Source organism: Capsicum annuum, chromosome 6 (assembly GCF_002878395.1).
Source record: "Capsicum annuum cultivar UCD-10X-F1 chromosome 6, UCD10Xv1.1, whole genome shotgun sequence".
Classification (NCBI taxonomy): domain Eukaryota; kingdom Viridiplantae; phylum Streptophyta; class Magnoliopsida; order Solanales; family Solanaceae; genus Capsicum; species Capsicum annuum.
The window spans coordinates 32,626,782-32,650,177 of NC_061116.1; the positions used below are offsets into that span (position 1 = coordinate 32,626,782).

A 23,396-nucleotide genomic window follows, 5' to 3' on the forward strand; every position below is an offset into this window, starting at 1 on the left:
AACTTGACATTCTTAACCAATCAAAAAACCACTCCAATGAATTTTATATCATTAAATAGGCCATTTAAGATTATTCAATTGCCATAACCATTTTGGTTATAGTTATGGCTAGAATTTGCAATCTTCTCTTTGCTCTAGCAGTTTTCATTCTGCTACATAATCATATTTCACTTGCTACTTTTCTTAATATTAGCACTGATGAAGTTGCTCTTCTTTCACTGAAATCACACATCTCTTATCACCCTAACAATATCTTAGCAAGAAACTGGTCTTCTTCTGCTCCAATTTGCAGTTGGATTGGAATCACTTGCGGTTCCTGCCATCACCGAGTCACTGCTTTAGACCATGGTACCATTCCTCCACACCTTAGGAACCCCTCATTTCTCATGTCCCTCTACATCAGTGGCAATGCTTTCCATGAGGCTTTGCCAGAGGAGTTGGCTCATTTATAGAGGCTGAAATTGATTAATGTCATAAGCAATAACTTCAGTGGAGCTATTCCATCATTTTTAAGTTTATTACAAAATCTATGCTTTGTATACCTCTCCAGCAACCAATTTTCAGGGGAAATTTCATCTTCCCTTTCCAATCTAACAAAGCTGGAGGTGTTGAGAAAACGGGGAAATTTTCTTGAAGGAGAGATCCCTTGAGAACTTGGTGATCTTCATTATATGATTTTTTTAGACCTGCAATATAATCAGCTTGCTGGCTCTATACCACCATCAATCTTCAACATTACGACGATGCAAAAAATTATCTATTCCAATTCTGCATTTGGAAAGTAGTATGATATTTCCTTTTTTTCTTTCGCCGAATTTTCTTCCTTACAAGGTAATTACTCATATAGTTCCCTAAATTGATAGGAGAGATACCAGTGGAGCAATCTTCAGAAACTACAACAGGTGGGATTGTCACAGATTGAGTTTACTGGTTCTGTCCCGTCAAGCATTTTCAACATGTCATCACTGCAGATCCTAGATCTTTCACTAAACAGGCTTTCAGGTACTCTACCTTCAGATTTAGGTTATGGAATGCCCAATCTAGAAATATGTTATTGTGGGGAAAATAATCTGAGTGATTCTATCTCTCAATTTAATCTCAAATTATTCAAGACTCCAAATACTTGATCTCTCACTTAATAGTTTCACAGGTCCAATTCCTGAATAACTTGGTAACTTAGAATACCTTGGGTTTCTGAGCTTAGGGGAGAATAATTTTGTCAGCGATTCAACCTTTAGTTTCCTTAAATCATTGACTAAATGTAGGAATCTAAAATTACTCGGGCTTCGTGACAATCCATTAGATGGTGTTTTTCCAGCATCTGTTGGTAATTTTTCCAACTCTTTGCAAGCTTTTGAAGCAGCAGGTTGTAAACTGAAGGGCATCATTCCACAAGAAATTGGTAATCTTACTGGAATGACAAGACTTAACTTGTTTAACAATGAGTTGACATGACATATTCCAATAACTGTCCATGGCATGCTGAGTCTTCAAGAACTTTACTTAACTATCAATAAGATAGAAGGAACCATACCAGATGTTATCTGCAATTTAAAGAAACTTGGTGCATTATACTTGTCAGAAAATCATTTTTCTGGTTTAGTGCCCTCATTCTTAGGGAATGTTACTAGTTTGAGAAAACTTAATCTAGCTTAAAACAGGCTGAATTCAAGATTACCTGCAAGCTTGGGAAGCCTTCAAGATCTCATAAAGTTTAATGTTTCATCCAACTTATTAAGTTGGAAAATTTCCCTTGAAATTGGAAATTTAAATGCTGCAATACTCATTGATCTGTTAAACAATGATTTTTATGGTAACATCCCTAGCACACTAGGGGGTCTAGAAAAACTGAATAATCTTTCTCTAGCATATAATAGATGAGAGGGGCCTATTCCACAATCATTTGGCAGTTTGGTATCCTTGGAATTCTTGGATTTGTGTTATAACAATCTAAGTGGTGAAATTCCAAAGTCATTAGAAGGTCTTCTGTATCTCAAATACCTGAACGTCTCATTCAATAAACTTAGTGGAGAGATTCCCACTGGTGGTCCTTTCACAAACATAACCAGTCAGTCTTTCCTGTCCAGTGATGCACTTTGTGGTGACTCCCAATTCAACATGAAACCATGCTTAACCAAATCTACAAATAAGTCAAGAATAAAAAGAGTTTTTATAGGGTTATATCTTCTGTCAGGGATTGGATCACTTTTTACGTTGGCCGTTGGATATATGGTGTTAAGATTGAGAAATATAAAGAAGAATGCAAGCCAAGTAGATGTGCCTCTAGCTAAAGGGAATGAAAGAATTTCATATTATGAACTTGAACAGGCAACAGAAAGATTCAATGAAAGCAAGTTGCTTGGTAGTGGGAGTTTCAGCATGGTCTACAAAGGGATACTTAAGGATGGTGCCCTTTTTGCAGCAAAGTTCTTCAATGTTCAATTGGAGGGTGCATTCAAAAGCTTTGACATAGAGTGTCGGATACTCCGGAACCTTTGCCACAGAAATCTGACCAAGGTCATAACGAGCTGCTCCAACCTTGATTTCAAAGCCCTAGTGCTGGAATACATACCCAATGGGACACTTGATAAATGGTTATACTCCCTTAACTTGTTCTTGAACTTATTACAGAGACTAGATATAATGATAGATGTTGCATCTGCAATGGACTATCTCCACAATGGCTATTCAACACCTGTGGTGCATTGTGACTTGAAGCCCAGCAATGTCTTGCTAGATAAAGATATGGTAGGTCATGTCAATGATTTTGGAATTGCAAAATTATTAGGTGCAGGGGAAGCTTTTGTTCAAACAAGGACAATTGCAACTATTGGATATATTGCTCCAGGTATTCAAACTTTTAAAAGTTTTCTCATATCCTTAAAATACTCAATGAATTATTAGCCTTAACTATGAACCGTATAATAACTAAGAAGCTTTTTTGATAATTTGTTACCATGATTGCATAGTATAGACAAGGTGAAATAGTATCCACGAGAAGAGATGTTTATAGTTTTGGTAGCCTGATTATAGAGACGTTTACTAGAATGAGACCAAGTGATGCAATATTTACTGGATACTTGAGCATACAACGTTGGGTTAGTGATTCTTTCCCAAGTGGAATTAATAAGGTGGTGAATTCTAATTTGATTCAGCCAGCAGATGAACAAATTGACGAAAAGATGCAATGTTTGTTATCTATCATGGAATTAGCTATGAGCTGCACTGTAGTGTCACCCGATGCAAGAATTAGCATGGAATATGCTCTTTCAACACTTAAAAAGATTAGGCTCCAGTTTGTTAGTAGTCACTACTAGTGGAATATAATTGAACCATAGTCTCTTGTATGTTGTTTGATTACCAATGCTGGTTGTGTTAAGGTTTTAGCTGAGAACAAGTACTTTAGTGTTTTCCAACAATAATTGAGGGCCACTTTTTATGTACTTCAAAGACAGGAGTTCGTTGAATCAAGAATTTGTAACAAGCAACTCATTTCTTTGATTTATGTAATTTATCAAAGTCAATTGGTCAAAGTACGCATGAGTTGATCCATTCTTTCACAGCAAAAGCTAAGAGATAAACTGTGTCCTAGGGGAATGAGGATAAGGTCACAGAGAAAGAGAGGCAGATGAGGAGAGAGAGAGAGGGAGAGAGAAAGAATACCTGGAGCTTGAGGTAAAGGAAGTGATTTGGTGTTTGATCAGGATCGTCCAAGCTCGTTAAATTTGCAAATGAATCTACACTCTCCACGTGTTATAATTCTATGGCAGTCATCCTTTATTTCTAACTATTTTCCCATCTCCTTGTTTAATTAAATTTTAAGGTCATTATAAAAATACTTTGCTAAGAATCCATTGATAGAGCTAAGAAGAGGAGAAGAATCAAAATTATAACTGCTTCAAAACTTGTTTGTTACAATCAGATTGTTGTGCCTTATATAGGCAACAAAATATCTAATAACTACCTTTCTTCTAGAACACTCTATTTGATATCTCGTTGCCACTCACTAATTATTGTCTAACAACCTCTAACAACTTATACAACCGACTCAGCAATATGCTCCTAACTAGTTGAATGCCTACTCCTATCAGTATTACATATCAGTGGAACAGGTAGTCGTGTATGTTCCAAAACACTTCCCCTCAAGCTGCAGGGTGCAGAACATTCAACACACCAAGCTTGCTAAGTAAGTGGGCATGTTGAGCAAGACTTAGGCCCTTGGTAAGCAGATTAGCAAGTTGATCTGTAGAGTGAACATATAGGGCTTTAATCAACCTATCCTTAATTTTGTCCCTAATGAAATGACAGTCAATCTCAAATTGTTTATTTCTCTCAGGGAACACAGGGTTGTTGGACAGTTGAATGGTTGAATTACTGTCACTATAAACTTAAATGGGGAGGTTGATAGCGACCTTAAGTTCCTGAAACAATCCAACCAGCGAAGTAAGTTCTGCAACTGTTGAAGCCATGCTTCTGTACTCAGTTTCAGCAGAACTGCTAGAAAATAGTGTATTGCTTCTTAGACTTCTATGATATGAGTGATTCACCAAAGTGAATAGCATAACCAGTAACTGATCTTCTGGTGTCTGGATAGGCAGCCCAATCAGAGTCACACCAGCAAGTCAAAGTATTAGCAGGTTCAGCCTTTAACCAGACACCTTGGCCAACAGAATTTTTTAAGTACCTGACTAGCCTAGTAACTGCTTCCCAGTAAGACTTCTTAGGATGTTGCATGAATTGGCTGAGAGTCTGGACAGCAAAGTTAATGTCTGGCCTTGTAATAGTGGCATACATAAGCTTCTCAACAAGTCATTGGTAAGAGGAAATATTAGACAATAGTTCATCACCTTGTGCCCCTGTTGCTTGATCATACTCAATAGAGGTGAGCCTGGCATTAGACTCTAAGAGAGTAATAGCAGGCTTAGCACCACTAAGACCTTTTTCAGCAATCAAATCTAGAATATACTTCCTTTGGTTCAGAATGATCCCTGATGTTGATCTTAAAACTTCAATACCCAAAAAATACTTGAGATCCCCCAAGTCTTTCATCTTAAACTATTGATACAGCTTGATTTTGGTTGCATTGATCAGAGAGGCATTGCTTCCAGTGATTAGTAAATAATCAACATAAGCAAGAACTATAACAATATCATTACCTGGATATAGGGTGAATAGGGAATAATCATGTGCACTTTGGGTAAAACCAACATCAAGTAAGGCATGAGTAAGCTTAAGATTCCACTGCCTGGAGTCTTTCTTAAGACCATACAAGGATTTGATCAAATTACACAACTTGTGCTCCCCCTATCTTCTAAATCCTTTAGGCATTTCCATGTAAACTTCCTTCTCAAGATCCCCTTGGAGGAATGCATTATGCACATCCATTTGATGAAGATTCCAACCTTTAGATGCAACTAGTACAATGACACATATGATTGTAACCATCTTAGCCACTGGTGAGAAGGTTTTATGATAGTCCAATCCTTCTTGCTGGCTATATCCTTTGGCCACCAACCTTACTTTGAAACTCTTCACTTCACCATTTTTAAGATACTTTATTTTCTATATCCACTTGGAACCAACAGTATTTTTCCCTTTAGGTAGATCAATAATAACCCATGTGTTGTTAGCTTCCTAGGCTTGAACCTCTAATTTCATAGCTTCCACCCACCTTTCATCTGTTACAACCTATTTATAGTGCTGAGGCTCAGTTAAAATGGAGAATTTAGATAAATAGCACTGATAAGTAGGACTCAGATTTTTATAAGACAAGCTATTGGCTAATGGATGTTTGCATCTCTGATTTCAAGAAGTATCAACATAATCATGAATCCACACTACTGGTTTGCTTGTTTGCGCAGGTCTACTGGAAAAGGGTTGAGGCAGGGAACAGTTATCTTGACATATTTCTTCATGAGTGGTGCCAGGTGAAGTTGCACCAGGAACTTCAGCATTAGAAATGCCATCCTCTTCAGTTAGAGCTCCTTCAGTAACACTCTCAGTATTTGTTTCATGAAATGTTTCTTCATCTGTAGGAATCAAGAAGTCAGTAATAGTTTCTCCAGATAAGAAAGCTTGTGTAATTTGTGCTGGTGAGGAAGTAAAAGGAAATGTATCTTCATAAAACACAACATCTCTTCTGACTAATAGTTTCTTTAAAGTGATATCCAACAGTAAATACCCCTTCTGAGATTCTTAATATCCCACCAAGACTATAGGTTTGGCCTTTTCTGTGAACTTATCACCTCTTGGAAGGATAGTGACATAGCACAAGTATCCAAATACCCTGAGATGTGATAACTTGGGATCCTTGGAAAACATCAACTGAAATGGGCTCTTACCACTTAGAATAAAAGATGGTAACCTGTTCATTAGATATACTGCAGCCTTTACACATAATCCCCAATACTTAATAGGAAAGTGAGATTGAAACTTAAGGGCTCTAGCTATGTTTAATATGTGTCTGTGCTTCCTCTTCACAACTCCATTCTGTTGAGGAGTGTGAGGACAGCTGGTCTGATGTAGTATGCCCAGGGACTGGAACAATGTCTTATATTGAGAGTTGATAAATTCAATGCCATTATCAGATCTAGTGATTTTTACCATTATTCCAAACTGAGTTTTAATCATGGAAACAAATGTCTTAATGGCCACTATGACCTCAGATTTTAATTGCAACAAGTGCACCCAAGTTTATCTACTATGGTCATCTACCATAGTCAAGAAGTAATACTTGTTGTCAAAAGTAGAAGTTTTATATGGACCCCACAAATCCATGTGTACAATTTCAAAACATGTAGAGCATCTAGTAGTACTTAAAGGGAATGACAATCTTGTCTGTTTAGCTAGTGGACACACAGAACATTTATTCAACATGTTTGCATCACTAGGATTCTTCGTAATGTCTAAACACTTGAGAACCTGAGCAGCAGGGTGTCCAAGTCTTTGGTGCCATAAGATACAACTGGAAGTGGAGACTTCTACAATAAATCTACTGGCTTCTGATCTTGACTGATTAGCACCTCTTGTTCAACCACTACCTTTAAGAACATATAGTCCACCCTCTTGCCTACCAATTCCCTTCACTTTGCCATTGAAGAGGTCCTGAAAGATAGAAAAATCAAGATAAAAAGAAACAAAACATGAAAGTTCCTTGGTTATCTTGGCAACAGACAATAAATTGAGTTTGAAGTCTGAAACATGTAGAACATCTTTGATCACATCATCTGCAAAAAATATGAGCTTCTCCATTGTGTGAGATTGTCACTTCATCACCTGTTGGAAGGTGCAACTTATCCACATGCTTGGAGTCTAATCTGGTACCTTCTTTGAACTAGTGTCTATGTGCAGACATATGATGTGTAGCACCTGAGTCTACAATCCAACTGTCAGAACATGCTTTAGACAAGAAAAAAGTAGTAATACCTGTCGTATTGACTTATTTCATATCTGTTGTGTCTTTGTTCAACATAGTCATAATCTGAGTGTATTCTTCCTCAGTGAATATGTGAGTCTTGGCCTTTGGTGTGTGAGTCACTTCATGACTAGAACTATAAGCATCAACTTAACCAACTACCATAGTTGAAGCCTGAGAAATAGACCTGTGACCAGTGTTTACAAAGTTGTTACTACCATTGTTTGTGGATAGGTTGATACTACCAGTATACTATGATCTGAAATTAGAGCTGTAGCGTTGTTTCTTCCTATTCTTCCAGTCATTTGGATACCCTAACAACTTATAGCAATTTTCCTTGGTATGACCCAATAGATGGCAATAATCACACTTTCTGCTTCTAAGTTAGAGTTGCTTTGTCCAAAACCATAATTTTGATTCAGTTGCATAGAAAGTGGTTCTGATCTATCATTCAAAGTCATCATACATGCTGAATATTAGATTTCATCCTCTATGAGCATAGCATAAGATTGATTGAGAGTAGGAGTCACTCCTTTGAGCAATATCTGTCTTCTAGCTTGGTCATAGGACTCATTTAGGCCACTTAAAAACTGTAAAATTCTAAGTTGACACATATGATCTGAGTATTCTCTAGACTTAGCGCAAGCACAACTAGGATTTGACACTAGTACATCATACTCACTCCATAAACTCTTCAATTTGGTAAAATAGGTTGAGATTGAATCTGTACCTTGAGAGTGCATATTAATTTCGCGATGCAACTGGTCTATACGCATACGATTCACCTTGTCATACTCTCCTTCAAATCCTCCCAAGCTATACAAGCATTTGTGGCATAAATAATGCCAGATAATAGACTCTCACTCACAGTGTTCATTATCCAGGAAAGCACAATCATATTACATGTTTCCCCTGCTCATGAAGTTCCTTTCTATATGATTCCTTGCTATAGGCACCAATGACAAATCCAAACTTCCTCTTCCCTAAGAGAGCAATACGCATCGATCGACTACAGAAACTATAATTTTTTGAGCCAGTTAACTTTATTGAAACAAGTACAACACTGGAGCTCTCAGATGCACCAATGAAAAGTGGATCACTTTGATCGATTTTAGGCTCCATGATTGATAGAATGCAACTGTAATATAGATCGAAATTGCAAAGAAGGAGTTGAAGGTAGAGATTTAAAAAACACAGAAAAATTAGTTAAATGTGATCGAAAACACACACTTAGTGTGGAGCTCGTTGCTCTGATACCATGTGAAAATACTTTGCTAAGACTCTATTGATGGAGCTAAGAAGAGGAGAAGAATCAAAATTATAACTACTTCAAAACTTGTTTGTTATAATCAGATTGTTGTGCCTTATATAGGCAACAAAATATCTAATAACTACCTTTCTTCTAGAACACTCTATTTGACAGCTCACTGCCACTCACTAATCATTGTCTAACAACCTCTAACAACTTATACAGCTGACTCAACAATATGCTCCTAACTAGTTGAATGTCTACTCCTATCAGTATTACACATCAATGGAGCAGGTAGTCGTGTATGTTCCAAAATAGTCATAAAATTCCCACTTAGATCAAATAATCCTTGACCTCAAGGATGATTATAAAAATAATATCCTATCTTAAAGCTTTGCTCCATTTCTTAACGGTTATCACAGCTGGAAGGTCCATCTATTTTTTATATAAATATACTTCTATCTCAACTCTATAATCATTTTGTGTAGAGATATCAAATTTGTTCTATAATCACTCAAGTAATAGAACTATTTTTTTATGGTTGAGCTACCTGGATCTACAAAATTCATGTAATTTCGTAGATCTGATGGAATGAAGGGACCCTGCCAAATAGACATTCTACTATCTCAATATCTTCATTGTCAACAAATTTTCTGATACAAGAGTCATTATAATATCAGCTACATGTAGCTTTTAATTCCTTTGATTTTGTAGAAAAGTAACAAAAGCAATTAAAGCTCTCCAACTCAATAAATTAAGTGGTGGAGTTGCAGCAGCAAAGATAAAATGCGAAGCCACCAAAAAAGCCCACAACTCACTTTTTGAAGTTCAGGAACCATAAGCCATATGTAGCAGAATTCCATTGGAACTACATTAAACTCGAGTGAAATCATTCCTATCTTGCTTATAAGGACATGTTTGGCTCTATTCTTGAAGCATCATCAAACAACCTAGTTTTTCCAATTTTGAGTATCCTAACTTCCACCATCAACTGCTCCACAAAATTCATGTAAAAATTGTAGCTTCTTACCAGCAAACAACATGTCTTAGTTTAATATCTACACAAGGCAACTTCTTAACGTTAGCTGGAAACTTCGGAATACACATTTTCATGCTCATTTCTCCCCTAGAGCCTTCATATATCACAAACTTCCAAAGAACAGTATTTGCATGGACTATTCTTTCAAATTATTTGACTGCACATGGTGTTGTCAGGCATTTACAGGCATTTTATCGAACAAATAGAAAGAAACCAAAGTGATTTCATAGATAGCATGCAAATTTAACCCATTAGTGAGCAATATTTTTTATCACTTGGATCAAACAAATAGCAGATTTTTTAGCTGTTATTTCAACCTTCAAAGAGAAACAGGCAACATTTTTGGTCACTTGGAGGAAGGAATTGTAATAGTCGGGAAGGATAAGGTAGGTCTTCCATTAGCTTAAATATTTGGAACAGTGGTGGCGCCACATAGGCTCAGTTAATTGAATCTTTGTCAAAAAATTATACTATAAATATAAATCTAAATATTACTTTGTAAAAAGTGAACTCAAAAGTTTAAATTGAAATTACTAAAATACTATCAACTTAAAAAACTCAACTTCTATTTAATTTTTTTTTAAATAAAATTTAGACAGACACTAAAACCTAAAGCCTCTAGCTAAAGACTCAGCAAAGAATCACCTCCAATGATTACAAACTAGAGGGACATCAATCTCAACCATAACTTGCAACACTCCAGCCCTATAGATCACACTACCAATGCCTTAGTGAAGCATCTTGCCTCTAACTCTTATAATCCAGACAGACTCCAACAAGTACGCTCGGTTACACGATATGGTAGCATCAAGTTCATAGAGGAAACATATGTCCCTAGGCTAGATCTGGAGTCTTTAATTCAGTCTGACTATCAAGAACTGACATTCTATGTGGATAAAAGTAAGAAACCTCCTATTGACCAAGGTCTTAACAAGCCCGCTGATGTGATACTTCTCAACACAAAATATTTTGATAAGAAGACTTGACAACACTTCATAGAGGTCTTAAAATCAAGAAATATAAGGATATGTGTAAGAAGAAGGGTGGAGATTAATATCATCTTCGATTTTTAGAGTCCCTTCCAATTGGGATTTCCATTCAACTTTACATATTCTAACGCTTAGTTCGTCTGCTATACCATCGAATCTGTCAACTCCCTCTGCCTCCAGCAACAGGGCCTCCATCAACAACGACAACTACCTCCAACAAAAAGAAATTGTAAGTTGAAAGTGTATCTACCTGCTAATATCATCTTTGAATTCTAAAGTACGGTGCACTTACTATGCATCAATTGAATTTCTTTCTTTCTATCTTTGCTTTTTTAAAATAGGCAGTTGTTGCCCCGCTAGTCACGAATATCTGTTAAACATTGTACATTTTGTCTATTCGATCTACTTTTAAAACTAACAATGACACGTAACTGCAACATATCAAATTATACTTCAACATCAATTTTCATTCATCTGTACAAATGCAAACTATTAGCCCATCTGCTCTACATCCAAAGCTGCTAACGCCATCTGTAATGGCACTATCCGAACAATCTTCCATCTTCTCTGTAGGCTACTAGGTGCCTATTACTTCTCATTCACAAAACTTTAAAGCTTCAACAATAGATATCTACTTCAAACAATTTATACGGTTGCAATTTATGTTCAAATTACTATGGTTTTCAATATTCATTCCATCCAATTCCACTGTTAAAGCTCAGACAAATCATTGATGAAATTATCCCTCCATGAAATAAACTTGTAAGTTTCCTTATATGAAACTACTACAGTAACGTTCATCACTGTTTCACCCTTCCAACACTCCTAATCGAGTTTTTTTTCGCACTCATGAGATTTGTATTATATGTATTCCTCATTTGATTTTACAAAAGACCAATCCAATTAATAATTTTACTTGCATACTTTTATTGCTTTCCACTTCTCTATTTTTATATTTAGAATGGAATACTATCTTTTCCTGAAAATAAAATTTAGTAATAATATAGTGGCAAGGTAAATTTTAATAATTTAAGTAAGATCTTGTATGATAAGGCCGGCAGAACCGCATGAACTTGACCTAATATTATGTTGTTTTCATCTTCAAATACTCCAGGTTTTTTTGTTTATTCAAGTTCATCTTTGTATTCCTAATAAATGTGTTAGTAGGTGGTTTTGCCTTCTTTCTCGAAAAATAAATGTGTTATAAGGAGTTCTTTCATTATCTTTTATGTCCTACTTTGACATTTCAAAGATTTCACTTTTATATGCTCAATTTTTATGATGTTTCCACAATAACCTTTCAGCATATTCATTATTGGCCTAGAAAATTTATTACCAAGTTCATGGTTAATTTGCTAATTCTTTTAATATTCTTGAATGCTTAAAAATGATGTTCGGAGGTACTATAGTATGTGGGTTTTTCGTTGTATTTAGTCTTGTTGATAAGGGAAAAATATTTTATTTTGATAAGTCGTTTCTTTGATTCTAAAGAATCATCTTGAACTTCCTTGCTCCTCTGTTTAAGTGTAACCTTCGCGAAGCACTTCCCCTAATGACACCTCCTCCACAGTCCTGCTCCTAACGTCTATTGTACAAACATTACCATCGTTTTGCTCCGGCCACCTTAAAACAAATCTCCTGATGGCATATCCTCATCAAACTACATCTTTTCTGCTAACTTTAAAGTCAGACTTAGTTCATAATACTCCTTTAATACACTATCATCTTATAAGTTCACATACTCACGCTTGTAAATTAACTACATAATAATGTTCTTACCCACTTCGATTGTTTAACAGGTTCATATCACCCTAGCTTTCACGATCATCGATTCTACTTCTTAACTTGTGTTTCAAAGTTGTCAACAACCTTTGCCACTAACTAATCAAATTGTAAGTTGCAGTAATATCTAACACCGTATATACCTAGCCACCAACTTTTCTTGCTCTATCAACTTAACCCATACAGATGGCCATTACTATTTTACCCTCCTTATAACACTTCAAAAATCTATTAAGTTAATAACTAATTACAAATCTTACACAGCATTCCAAAGAGTCATCTTACACTTCAATGCTTCTATTTAAAAGTGTAACCTCTCTTGCACTTCAATGCTTCTCTTTAAAAGTGTAACCTCTACGTAGTGCTATGGTTATGAGTCTTTTTCCCTTTCTATGTGGATAAATAAAGTCCAATTTGGACCAACCCACTTTTGCTCACAGACGCATTACTATGGGACATATATATAGATCTTTTTAGGTCTTATTTTATCAACCACAAAGATTTTCAGCAACCATTGAGAGAAAAATATAGCTGATTTTTGCACTAAAATTTTAGCCACAGCAGTCAACTTCAAATTGCGATTTCCACTTTGTTTCTTGTATGATGAAGCAAATTTTTGGAAAGCTTGTTCCACTCATATCAATATTTGATTAGAAACTGACAGAGTTGGATTTGATGTCATGTAGCTCCTATTTTCATCCGTGAATAATCGCTGCCTTTTTTATGTTCTTGCCCTTTTTTTTATTCACTAGTTTTGGTTCTACCTTGTTATGTTATTGCTCATTGTTTGACACTTTTTTTTGTAACAATTTTGGAGAATAATTTTAAAGCTTCTGGTGATTATAGTGAAGGTTTTGATCTCGTGGGTTTGGTCTCTTCACATCGAAGGGTTTTCTATGTAAATTTGGTGTCTTGGCTTGATTGATTTTATTATTGTCTTGTCATATTTGTGTTGTTGATATATTTGTTGCCTTATTACCATTGTGCTTGAATTTATTTCTTTCCTCTTGGTTCAAATTAGAAGGGAATATTTAAACTTGGATATTCTTTCGCTGCTACCCTATCGTGCACTTGGATAGTGCCCTTGCCTCTTTCCCAATAAAGTGGTATTGGAGTGTTGGTTATGTTGATTGTCGATTTGAATGATAGAGGAAAATATAAGAAAAATAGTGTGTTTGACTGGTAGTAATTATCATACTTGTAAAGACAAGATAAAAGATCTCATAGTTGTCATGAAAATGCATTTGCTTGTATTTGCGTCTACTAAACCTCAGTTCATGACAGATGAGAATTAGGCATTTGAGCACCAACAGGTTTGTGGCTATATCAGACAATAGATTGAATATAATGTTAGAAGGTATATTTTAAATGAGACACATGCCAGAAGTTTGTAGGACAAGCTCGAGACACTTTATGCTTCAAAAATTGACATTAACAAGTTGTTACTGCTTAAGCAATTGATGAATATCAGGTTTAAAGAGGGAAGACCTATTTCTAATAATATAAATAATTTTTGGGGTGTCCTTAACCAGCTATCTAGAATGGGTGTAAAGTTCAATCAAGAAATTTAGGGACTTTGGCTTCTTATACTCTACCTGACTCTTGGGAAACTCTTCGAATTTCTTTGATTAATTCTACTCCTAGTGGTGTTGTAACTATGAAATATGCTAAGAGTGGTGTCTTAAATAAGGAGATGAGAAGATGATCTCAGGCTTTATCTTCTTTATCTTCACACTGTGATGTTTTGATTACTAAAGAGAGGGGGACATACAAGTCCAGAGTTCTGAATGATATAGATAAAAGTAGAAGCAAGTTGAAGTCTAAATTCAAGAATGCTGCATGTGACTATTTCAACAAAAAAGGACATATCATGAAATATTGCTACAAGCATAAGAGAGATATGGGACAGTAAAAGAAAGAAGTCGATAATGAAAATCGTGTTGTTGTCAATGATCTTCTTGTTGCTTGTGGTGAGAATGTCATTAATCTTGTTCGTCATTAGTCTAGCTGATTTGTGGATTCTGGTGCTACTTCTCATGCTATGTCAAAGAAGGAATTATTTTCTTCTTACACTCAAGGTAATTTTGGAATATTAAAAATGGGCAATAATGACAAAGTTAAAGTGCTTGGCATTGGTACTGTTTCTTTGATGAAGAAATGCATAGGTGACCTAGCATTCGTAGTCCCTATAGAGGGTATAGATGTTCAGAACAGTCTCTCTTATGAAGAGGTTCCAGTCGAAATCCTTGACTATCAGATTCACAGACTGAGGAACAAAGAAGTCCCTCTAGTTAAAGTTCTTTGGCAAAATCAGTCTGTTGAGGGAGCTACTTAGGAAGCAGAAGCAGATATGCGGACCAAGTATCCTCACCTCTTCTCTGTAAACTCAGACTCAGCTTAAGGTAACATTTTTCCGTAAAAACTACCTCAGTTCCATGCTTAGATATTCCTTACAAACTTGGTATGAGTTACCGTTACATATTCGGTAATACATTCATAAATTGTGTTCAGTCATGTACTCACGCATCAGACATGCATATTCAGTATATATAAACTCCGCTTATCAGTAATATCAGTTATAAAATCATGCATCAAATATGCATGTTCAATATGAAATTCCAGTATGACTGTAGTCTCATCCATGAAATCATGTTTCAGTTGTGTATGTCTAGTACGTACTTGCAGTCTATCAGTTCTCCTATCTTAGTCAGTCTTATTCGAGGATGAATGTTCCTAAGGGTGAGATATTATAAGACCCCACAAAATTCTTAGGTTAACTCAGTCCTTTAAGCTTGTTAAGGGGTCCCATACTTAGAAATTTTAGCTAAGTATCAAGACTTAGAATCACTTTAGCCTTCCATATTTTGAGGATTTTATTTCCAACCTTCCCGGCCTTAGTTTATTGATTATTAAATTGATTCATGATCAGGGTCACTTTTAGTTCATCTCAGGTGAGCTTTGGATTTTTTGGACTAGAGTAAGGGTGAGTTTGAATGCCCAAAACAATGAAGGATCATGACAGCCCTGCCCGTCATGAGGGCCAATCAACCCAAGTAAGTGTCGTGCCACGATAGCTACTTGACCTGATTAGGGGCCGTGATACGATGGTTACTTGACCTAAGAAAGGATCACAATGAAAGGGCAACCCTATTCAGTATTATTTTAATACGGGTTGTGGGGGCAAATTGGTTATTTTTCGTACCCTTATTCAGCCTTAACCCAAAATTAATCAGCCTAAAGGGCATAATCTTATTCTTTACTCATAAATTATCTCAAGAGCAAGCTCTAGCCTCATCAAGTTTAAGAATTTAAGTCCCAAGAACTCAGTTTAATCTTTTTGAAAGTAGTAATCAAGGTATGTGAAGTGTTCATCCAAGGGTCTCTTCCACCCTTGGAGTCCAAGAAACTATTTTTAAACATCAAGTTTATGAATTTCATGAATTGTATGTTGGGTTTGATTATATTCATATTTATAATTATGAATTGGAATTATAATCCATGTTTTATGATACGTTTCATGTTAGGTTAAGTGATATTTATGTAATATAATGAGGATCCATATAACCCTTGAAATTGTCGATGGGGATTTGAATTATGTGTCTACTTGTTGTTTAGCGTTATGTGCATATGTATGCTTACCAAGTTCTTGATGAATTATTCATGTGAACTAATAAGGGAAAGCGATCATGTCATGTTAGCTTATGTGCAAGTTGTATCATGCAAGTGTTTGATAAAATGTTTCCATGAATGAGTGGTGAACAAGTGCACATGATTATGCTTTTCAAGCTTATGCTATCATTTAAATTTTATGCTATTGAGTCTTGGGGGTATTCAATACCCAAAAACTTAGCTGTTTACCTAGATTTTTAGTCAGTTACAGAACTTAGGAAAATCTTAGTAATATTCATCAGTTAGTCACAACATTCAGTTCTGAACTCAGTGGTACTCAGTCAGTTAACAGAATTCAATAGTATTCCATCAGTCCATAAAAGTCAATGAACTCAGTTCTATTCAGTCAAATAGTACAATCAGTAACGGTTCAGTCAAGATTAGTAAAGTCTAGGAATCAGTTCAATGTCTACTTTGTTGGGAGTAGGATTCAGTACTGAGTAAACCCAAGGATGGGGACTCACCATTTAGTATAGGGTATGATCCTTAGAAGCAGTGCTTGAGTTCCAGAACTTCGTAGCCAGCGTTGGTTGAGATATCAACTTACCAATTCAGGGTTGATGAGGTTATTTAACTTGCCAGTTAAGTGTCCCACCGTTCTCTTTCAGAGCACCTTCTAGATGAGGGTGACTTATCTTTTCCTTACCCAATGTATGGTATTGACACCCTTCTAACCGGGGTTACAGGTTGGACCCCAAATCAATTATATAAGAGGTACGTCATTTAGATGATTACTTCCCATATTCTTAGTTCAGATTCAGTCTTAGTATAGAACTTAGTTCAGTTCTACAGACTTAGGAATCTCAGACATAGTCACTCAGCTCCGTACAGAACTTAATAAGTTCCACAGAATCAAGACTGTCATATATAGTCCCTCGGTTATTAGTAATACAGTGTTAATATAATCAGATATCAGTTAGTGAGTATTCAGATTCAGTATTTAGTGTCACCAAGATCTTAGTTATAGTTTACGTATTCATGCAGATACTCTCAGTCAGTTATACTCATGTCATTCAGTCAGTATATTCATGAATACGAACCCATACATTTCATCCAACCTCACTTTGCATACTAGTACATTCAAAGTACCGACGCATGCCTTTCTTTTGAATTATGATGTCTTATATCATAGGTTCAAATGCGCAGGCTCCCGAGCACACTTATCAGTTCATACTTTTAGCAGTCAAAGTTAGCGTTGAATCCTTATAGTTCGAGGACATGATTATTTTCTTTTAGTATTTCAGATTATCAATTCACTTTCAGTAGTTGGATTTAGTTGGGGGCTTGTACCATCAACTCCCCAGTTCAGATAGTTTAGAGGCTTTTCAGACAAGAAGTATTTTCAGATAGATATTTTAGTTTTTGTAATGTTATACCGTATTCAGTTTTATCTACAAATTTGAACCATATGGCAAGTTTTCACCTAAGTTCCATATATTACATTATTATTATTATTCAAATGTTACAGCAGGTATCAGTCATGGGTTAGCTTTTGGTCCTTCGAGATTATAAGCACCGTATAGTGTCCGGGGTACAGACTCGGAGTGTTACACTATTTTACCACACAAAATAGATCTAGCTGAACTCATAGAATTAAAAGAGAATTTAAAGGATATCCTAGGTAAGGGATTCATTAGACCCAGTGTCTCTCCGTGAAGCGCACCTGTTCTATTCGTGAGTAAGAAAGATCGTTCTCTCAGAATGTGCATAGACTACCGTCCGATGAACAAAGTCACAGTTAATAATAGATATCCACTTCCTATAATCGATGATTTGTTTGACCAACTTCAGGGTGCCAGCTACTTTTCAAAGATAAACCTCAAATCAGGCTATCATCAACTTAGAGTCAGGGAATGTGACATTCCAAAATAGCTTTTCAAAATCGGTATGGTCACTTTGAATTTCTAGTCATGTTTTTGGTATCACGAATTTCCCAACAACCTTGATGGACTTGATGAACCAAGTGTTCAAGCAGTACTTGGACATGTTCGTCATAGTCTTCATTGATGACATTCTTGTTTACTCCTGTAGTGAAACTAATCATGCATACCATCTCACTATAGTGTTGCAAACTGTTAGAGCTCACCAATTTTTTTGCTAAATTCAATAAGTGTGAATTTTGGCTAAGATTAGTAGCTTTCCTTAGCCATATAATTTCTAGAGATAGCATTAGAATTAATCCTCAAATGACTGAAGCAGTGAGAAACTTACCTAGGCCCATCTCTCTATCAAACATCAGGAGTTTCTTGGGTTTAGCTGGCTATTACCAATGGTTTGTTGAAGAATTTTTTTATATTGCATCCCCCATGTCCAGATTGACTTAGATGAAAGTTAAGTTTCAGTGGTTAGATACCTGTGAAAAGAGTTTTTAGGAGTTGTAGACTCTACTCACCACAGCCCCAGTTCTTACTTTATCATAAAGTTCAGATGGGTTTGTTATGTACTATGATTCATCTAGAGTAGTTTTAGGTTGTGTCCTCATGCAGAGAGGTATGGTCATAGCCTATGCCTCCAGACAACTTAAACCCCATGAGAAGAATTATCCGACTCATGATCTTGAGTTAACAACAATAGTGTTCTCCTTAAAGATTTGGAGGCAATACTTGTATGGGGTGCATATTGATGTGTTCACTAACCATAAGATCCTGTAGTATGTGTTCTCTTAGAAAGATTTAAATCTGCATTAGAGAAGGTGGTTAGAGGTATTGAAGGATTATGACATGAGTGCTCTGTATCATCCGAGCAAGGCCAATATAGTGGCTGATGCTCTAGTAGAATGTCTATGGGTAGTTTTGCTCATGTTGAGGATGGTAAGAAAAAGTTAGCTCAGGAAGTCCATCAACTTGCCCGACTAGGTATCTGGTTACTTAATTCAGCAAAAGGTAATGTATAGGTGCATAGTAGCTTAGAATCAACTCTAGTTTCAAAAGTGAAGAAAAAGCAGGATCGAGATCCTAGTCTAGTTAAGTTGAAAGAATTAGTCAAAGATCAGAAAGTGGAGGTTTTCTCCCAAGGGGGAATGGTGTGTTTTCTATCAGGGTAGATTGTGTGTGCCTGATGTAGATGACTTGAGGCAATGAATTCTCGCAGAGGCTCATAATGTGCGTTACTCTATTTATCTAGGGGCCACAAAGATGTACCACGATTTATGGGAGATCTATTGGTGGAGTGGGATAAGGAGGGATATTGTAGAGTTTTTGGCATTCTAGCAAGTTAAGATTGAGCACCAGAAGCCTAGTGGGTCCATGTAGGAGTTCAGTATTTCAACTTAGAAATAGGAGGAAGTTAACATGGACTTGGCTATGGGTTTTCCTCGTACTTGTCATCAATATGATTCTATTTTTGTAATCGTTGACCGGATTACTCAATTAGCTCATTTCTTGCCTGACTTAGTATTTGATGTGTTAGAAAAGGTTCAATGGATTAGAGAAAGGCTTAGGGCTTCCAGGACCTGACAGAAATCGTATACAGATGTGAGGAGAAAGGATCAAGAGTTTGAGGTTGGTGATTTTGTGTACTTGAAAATTTCTTCCATGAAGGGATTGAAGCGATTCGGCAAAAAAGTGAAACTCAGTCCCCGATATGCCGGTCCCTTCAAAATTCTCAATCATTTTAAAAAGGTATCTTACGAGCTTGAGTTACCTTCATATTTAGCCTTAGTAAACCAGTGTTCCATGTCTCAATGTTGAAAAAGTGTATTGGTGATCCAGTTGTAGTTGTTCCCTTAGAAAGTGTAGATATTCAGAACATTCTTTCCTTTGAGGAAGTTACTGTCGAAATTGGTCATCAAGTTCATAGACTAAGGAGCAAAGATGTTCCATTGGTCAAAGTTCTTTGGTGGAATCAGTTAGTTGAGGGAGCCACTTGGGAAGCAGAGGCAGATATGCGGACCAAGTATCCTCATCATTTCTCTGTAAATTCAGATTCAGTATAAGGTACTAATCCTCTTAAGATTTCTCTTTATCATGTTCACTTTCAGTTACACATCATGTTCATGTTAGTCGGGCATTCATGAGTCAGCTCAGTTATGTATTCCATATATCTGATATACATGTTCAGTGTGTAAGCTCAGTCCATCAGTTTTCCTTCAGCTTAACCAGTCTCATTCGAGGATGAATGATCTTAAGAGGGAGATATTGTAATACCCTACTTTTCTTTAGCGTAATATAACTCCCAATACATGAGTATTCATATATATAATTTTTGAAACACTCATTATTCGTCAATTTAGAGCATGACATTACATAGGAAATTGAATTAGCTTTTTAACGATATAAAATTCGTCCAAATTAGCTAACCGGGTAAGAAGTTATGGTGATTTTAAGTTTCAGTCATTAAACACCAACATTTTAACCATTAGCGCATTACGGAGCCAGCATAAATGACGATTATCAATTTCTAGTGAAGCTCTGCGAAACCATCGCGTAGTGTCATTAGCCAAAATCCCAGTTATCCTTTTCTAATGTCCTATCACACTAATGGCGCATCGCGCCAAGGGTGAATTCACAAACAAAAGGGCGCCACAATTCCTCCGCATCATGCCAAGCCCTCAGTTACCAGTTGTCCGATTTAAGTGACACGGGGAACATACTAGGAGCATTATCAGAATAGTCAAATATCAATCAGTTAAACTCAGAACAGTATAGTATTTAAGTGTCTTTCAATTGGGAGTAGGATTTAGTATCGAGCGAGTGTAGTGATGGAGGGTTTCCCATCAGATAGGCAGAGTCGTTAGTAGTAGTCCTTATACTCTAGAACTACGTAAACAGTGTATGATATGAGAAGTCACCCGTCAGATTAGGCTTGACTATCTCGCAGGGGTCACCCATCAGGTCAGGCTTGACACACTTAGTCCTTTATACATTATATCAGTTTAGTGGATCCATATAGCTGGCGTTAGTACTCGTGGTATGATATTAATACCCTTTCAACTGGGTTATAGGTTGGACCCGGTTAGCTCAAATTAGGGAATGTCGGTTAGATGATACCTCCCCCAGTCTCAGATATAGTCTCTGATATAGTCCAGTTCCGTTATTCAGTCTTAGTGTTGATTGACCAAGGCATACAAATATCAAATATTTTAGTATCACAGTTTACAGACTTCTTTTCAGTTCATGATATGTTCTTAGTCATGCATCCTCAATAACTACACACTTTCATATATCCTCAGTATTTACAGACTTTCATGCATACACAGTATTTACAAATTTCACATATTTTTAGTATCTACCGATTTCATGCTCTCTGTTCAGTACTCCATGCTGTACATGCATATTTAGTTAATCATTAGTTCTATTCATGAAACCATGTATATAAACCTACCTCATTTAGCATACCAGTACATTCAAAGTACTGATCGTATACCCTTTCTTTTGAGATATGATGTATTATATCATAGGTTCTGAAGCTCAACTCCCAACTTGCGATTAGGATTATCAGATCTTTAGCAATAGTAGTGGCGAGTCCTCATACTTTGAGGACAGGCTTACTTTATTTTATGTCTCAGTTTTATAGTTAGTTGGAGTTAGCTGGGGCCTGTTCTATCAACTCACAGTCATTTAGTTTTAGAGGCTTATCAGACATTAGAGTCAGTTATTCAGTATTCAGACATTACAGTTAGTTATCTAATTTATCAGTATTTTATCTAATCAAGTCAGTTATTTCTATAGACTCATATTTTACTTTTAAATTTAATTATTAAAACCTTATGGCATGTCAGTATTCTTCTGCATTTATGATTATGTTATCCAGTGCTCATAATAGGTACCAACTCATGGGTTAGCTTATGGTCCCTCAAGACTGTAAGCACCGTGTGACGCCCAAGGTGTGCTCTAGGGGAATTACACCTACTAAGGTTATAAGTTGGACCCCTATAGCTTAAATTAGGGCATGTTGGCTATAGCTAGCTTTCACAATCTCAGTATAGTATTCAGTGCATTTCAGATCAGGTTTGCATGACCAAGTGTACATATTTTTAGTTATTCAATTATACCACTTTCAGTTATTCAGATTGCTGATTATCTTAGTAATATATTTATGCTTTGTCTTACATTCTCAGATATTACATGTTCATGCATTCATTTTTAGTTATCTCATGTATTTTAGATAATCCATACCTTACATAATAGCACGTTCACAGTACTGATCGCATACTCTTCTTTATGTTATGTTGTCTTATAACATAGGTTTGGACACACAGTTTCTTGACCGGTCTTAGACAACTCAGTATTACTCTGCAACAGTAGTGGTGAGTCCTCATCCATCGAGGACATGATTAGCTTATTCCTATTACTTCAGTGCTTTCTTATGTTTAGTTAGTCAAAGTTAGTTAGGAGTGTATCTCATTAACTCCTCACAATGTTTAGAGGCTTTCAGACAATCAGTTAGATAAACAGTCATACATTTTAGTGTTTTCAATTATTTTTCGATAGATAGTTGATTTCTAGTATTCTATCAGATAGTTCAGACATATCTTGATTCATATTTTAGTATCCAGTTTTACAGTATCTTATCAACTTATCTTTCGTGTATGTATTGTATTACTATTTTGTTCAGTGCTCACAGTAGGTACCAGGTCCTCGGTTAGCTTGCGGTGACTTTTGTCCGTAAGAACCATTGTCGTGACCAGGGGGTAGCCTCTGGTCATGACAGCACCACACATGTGTTTCTAACTAGAATAAATCCATGTGTTATTTTCTTACTTGTTTATTTATTTATATATTTTGAATTTACTCTACTTTGTTCGGATACTAATCTGTATGTGAGTTAACTGTCAAGACTGATAAGTCGACTCAAAATTTTTTTTTAATTCACCCATCCTCCTATTGAATTTTAATTGGTATCAGAGCAGGTCTCACCAAAAGTGTTGCTTAACCGAACATAAGCAAAGATCTAATGGCAAAGTATCAGATTTCAGGAGCACTCTTTCAAGATAGTCACTCATCAACAAGACCACCGTATTTTAAAGGACAACAATACTCTTACTGGTAGAACAGATTCAAGATTTTGTTCAGTAAAATGACTTTCAACCCTTGGTGGTCACTAAGAAAGGTCCAAAACCTATTCTAGGAATCAAGGAAAAGAAAAAGTAGAAGGACAAGGAATCAAGTAGCATTGACTTAGATGACTTCAAAAACTTCGAAGCCACTAAGGAACAACAAGAGGTAATTGAAACTAATGCAGGAGCTATAAGTCTACTTTATTATGCAGTAAGTGGAGTAGAGTATGAGAAGATATCAACCTATGAAATGGAAA

General features: G+C 36.2%; 1 protein-coding gene across 1 annotated transcript; it reads left to right on the forward strand.

Moving 5' to 3' along the window:
• The first annotated feature begins 110 nt into the window (after window positions 1-110).
• Window positions 111-22,661, forward strand: LOC107873465 (receptor kinase-like protein Xa21). The gene is made up of 4 exons (XM_047414723.1): window positions 111-784; window positions 864-1,002; window positions 2,195-2,848; window positions 22,328-22,661. The coding sequence occupies exons 2-4, from the start codon at window positions 957-959 to the stop codon at window positions 22,357-22,359; spliced, it is 732 nt and encodes a 243-aa protein (XP_047270679.1). The 5' UTR covers window positions 111-784; window positions 864-956; the 3' UTR covers window positions 22,360-22,661.
• The last annotated feature ends 735 nt before the right edge of the window (window positions 22,662-23,396 follow it).